The 3,631-nt window shown below is 53.5% G+C and overlaps 1 protein-coding gene across 1 annotated transcript; it reads right to left on the reverse strand.

Annotated features, from left to right (window-relative positions):
• Positions 1-2,441: 2,441 nt before the first annotated feature.
• On the reverse strand, positions 2,442-3,122 carry RNF186 (ring finger protein 186). The gene has a single exon (XM_007175047.2). It carries the CDS (start codon positions 3,120-3,122, stop codon positions 2,442-2,444), a length of 681 nt encoding a protein of 226 aa, XP_007175109.1.
• Between the last annotated feature and the right edge of the window lie 509 nt (positions 3,123-3,631).

The following is a 3,631-nucleotide window of genomic DNA, read 5'->3' on the forward strand; positions in this document are numbered from 1 at the left end:
ACAGCTCCCTTCAGGGGAGGCTGGCACTGGGTGGTAAAAGTCAGGAAAGCCATCCCACTTTTATCATTCTCTTTTCTTTCTCTTTAGCATAGACAATAGATTCCAGAATTCTCGGGCTTCTCTGAGCACCTGACTACTGGAATTTGGAGGCTCCTGTGGTTAGTTTCCTATTCTCCCTCACAAGCCCACAAGTTTCCAGCTTCCTGGTTGTTTTGAAACTGCACACAAAGGAGGAAGCATGTGGGAGCAGGAAGAACACTGCATTAATTTCCTAGGGGGCTCTGGCAGTGGCTGGCTGTGCAACCTCAGGCAGATGAATTGACCTCTCTGATCCTCAGTATCCTCATCGGCAAGATGGTCTCTTCTTCATAAAGCTGTTATGAAGATTCAGCTAGATAATGGACATAAAGCTGTTAATGCAGTGCTGGGTGCACAGTAAGCACTCCGTAAACATGAGCCCACCGTTACTTTGGTAGAAATGGTGTTGTCATTAGCAGCTGAAACCTTGGTGGAGGTTTTCTTCATAGTGGAGGGCCCAAGAATGAGATGGAATGGGAGTGGAGGTGAGTGAAGAAAGAATGTTCTTTCCCTCTCCTACTGGCAACCATCCCAAACTGCACATGCCCGAGGCCAGCTCTGGAAATGCCAAACAATTCTTGTCATTTATCCATCCTGGGGAGACAGGGTGTCTTCCAGGCCCGCTTGGCCTTGGCTTAAAAGCATGGGCACATATACACCCACACGCACTCACCCACACTCTCTCCCAGCACCAGGAGTTAATAAGGCCAATAGCATGGGTGTCACAGTGTGCCCTGAAGGCACCTTATAAGAAAAAGGAAGATTTTTTCTTGTGCAGATTGCAAGAACAGCTAATTGCATACAGACTTACATTTTGACTTTTCTGGGTGTGACTCCACAGGGGATGTGACCCCACGTTCATTATCTGGGAGCCCAGCAGCATCCTCAGCTTCTGGGCTTCAGGGGACTTAGGAATAATCCAGTGCTACTGGCTCATTTTGGGGAAATGAAGCTCAGAGAGCCAGAAGGCCCTGTTCAACAACACACACGCAACCGCTGGGCCGGGGCCAACCCGCCCCCGCCCCCCCCCCCCCACCCCGTGCTGCAATGGCGGTGTTCTCTCATCCCTCCCTGACAAAGGGACCGTCACCGTGAACTTCACGTCCAGCCTGCAACTGTCATCCTATCAGGAGGAAAGGCAGGCAAGGAGGGACAATGGATTGTACTCAACGAACCCCTCTGAGGTTTCAAGTCTGCTTCCCAGTTACGGGGTCTTTGGAAGGAAATAATGTGACATCTCCTGTCTTTTACTCCCCTGCACCCTGATGGGTCCCCCCACTGGTTGATACCTGACTCTGGCAGAAGTCTCCTCTCTGTTATGGAGCAGAAACGGTGGAGAGAAGACACAAAAGCCTTTCAGATGACTGTGACTCTCAGGGAGAGGCGGGAAATGTGGGGTTATTGGAGAGGACTGTTGCATTTATGGGGCCTCTTATCTTTATGACAAAAGCTCAGATGGGCATCGGGAGGCAATAAGAAAGAAACAACACCCATAAAGATTTCGTTCTAGAGTGTGGGATCATGTGCATCCGATGGGCAGCTGGACCCACTGTGGGGGGATGGGGGTAGTTCTCGTAACACTGTGATTCTCTGTTAAGTTAGGACCCGATGACATGGAGCTGAGAAATCCTGGTGGAGCTGCTGAGAGCAATTCCCAGACCCACCTATGTCCTCTCCAGCCCTCCCCAACTCTGCCAACCAAATGTGGGCATCCCCTGGCAGCAGCAGAAGACCCACTCCTCCACACAAGTTCTCCCTCTCCATTCCTGGGGGCAGCTCAATGGGAGACCCAAACCCCCAGGACCTTTGGCGAGGTGGGATGGGCACGAGATGGACGACATCAGGGGGAGGGCAGGAGGGCTTCCTGTGGGCTCTGACTTCCCCGGAGGGAAAATGTGTCACAGCCAGAAATAGAAACAAACGACCCCGAACACACAAAACCAAACCAAAAGAAAGCAAGAAACAACCAGATACATAAATTGCAGAAAAAGTGGTTCCGGTTCTATTTGTTCTGCAATAACGTCAATATTTGCAATACTTTTATCAAGGTATAGAAAGAAAAACGGGAGTATTGGAATAAGAGGAACAGAAGGTCCCCCCGCCCCTGTAGCATTCAAGTAGTCTGTGCCTCTTCCCCATCCCCAAACAGTTTAGCTGTGCTATTCCCTGAGCAGGTGTAAGTCTATTGTCCGAACACACAGTTCTTGACCCAAGACTGACATTCTGGCTTTGGCTTGCAGGTCCAGCTGGCGTTTACTCTCCCAGGGGAGCCAGTCTGATGCAGAGTCCCTTACCCTGTTCGCTATGACAGTAAACGGGCCGCAGAGACAGAAGTCCCCAGACACTGCCTGGTCGGAGCGCTCTCAGGCGATGGAAGATATCTCGCTGGGTTTCTGCTCCCTGCAGAAGAGAGTCCTGGGGGAGGACCAGCAGCTGCCCTGGCTGCTGCGGTGACAGCAGAGAAGCAAGGACAACAGCAGGGCCAGTGCGACGACGGAGCTGAGCGTCCACCCGATGATGCCCGGGTAGACGAAGGGCAGGATGAGGACGACGAGCAAGACCAGGAGGAGCAGGTGTGCCGCCAGGCGCTGGGCTGCCACGTAGTTGGCACTCTCCGCGTCCTGTTCATCCTCTCCTGCTAAGCTGGGATGCCCTGCTATCAAGGTAGCAGGATTCACCAGCCCCTGAGGACAGAGCCGCACCTCCGGGCCCGGCCGGGCCAGCCGCCCCAGCACGGCCTCCTGGTCACGCAGGCTGCAGATGAGGCCCCCGGGGACGGCAGTGACCTTGCGGCACAGCGGGCAGGTGATGGACCAGGTATCGTCCTGCACGCACAGCAGCAGCTTCAGGCAGACGGCACAGAAGGTGTGCTGGCAGCCCAGCAGCTTGGGCAGCCGGGCACTGCTGTAGGGCTCCCGGCACACCAGGCACTCCAGGTCGCCATCCGTGGAGCCGCGATGACCCCCGGCAGGGCCCGCGGTGTTAGAGGCGGTGGCTTCTTTGGACATAAGCTGGGGTTGCTGCAGGAGCTCAGTGCAGGCCATTCTGGGCAGAGGAGCCACTGGGACGTGGCAGCTCAGGGCCTGAGCATCGACAGGGAAGTGTCAGCCGGTGTCACTGGGACCTGGATGTGGTCTGACCTCAGGCTGGGCTTCTCAAGCCTCTATTTCCTTCTCGTCATCAGCCGTCTAGCACCGCTCTCCCAGGGCTGCTCAGCTTGTTTCTTGGCTCACGTTGTCCCTTTAGTTATTATTATTTCTTTCCTTGAAACCTGGGGTTAATCAGTAACTAGAGGGCCTGGAATCTTTGAATTGTCTGATAGAAGGGCCAAGGGGGCAGGGCCAGTGCGTGAATCAGGATTTTCCTGTTGCGGCTGGTGCCTCATGAGTGCCCGCGGGATTATGGCTTGTGAGCTTCAGGATACATTAGAATCACCACCCCCACCCACCGCCCCCCACCCCAGGAGCCTTTTATTTTTTTATTCTTATTTTTTATTTTTTAAACATGTTAATTTCTTTATTTCTTTACTTCTTTATTTATGGCTGTGTTGGGT

The sequence above is a fragment of the Balaenoptera acutorostrata genome, chromosome 1 (genome assembly GCF_949987535.1).
Source record: "Balaenoptera acutorostrata chromosome 1, mBalAcu1.1, whole genome shotgun sequence".
In the NCBI taxonomy this organism is placed as follows: Eukaryota; Metazoa; Chordata; class Mammalia; order Artiodactyla; family Balaenopteridae; genus Balaenoptera; species Balaenoptera acutorostrata.

Excerpts from the sequence above, each read along its gene's own strand:
- RNF186 (XM_007175047.2), bottom strand. The coding sequence starts at position 3,122 with ATGGCCTGCACTGAGCTCCTGCAGCAACCCCAGCTTATGTCCAAAGAA.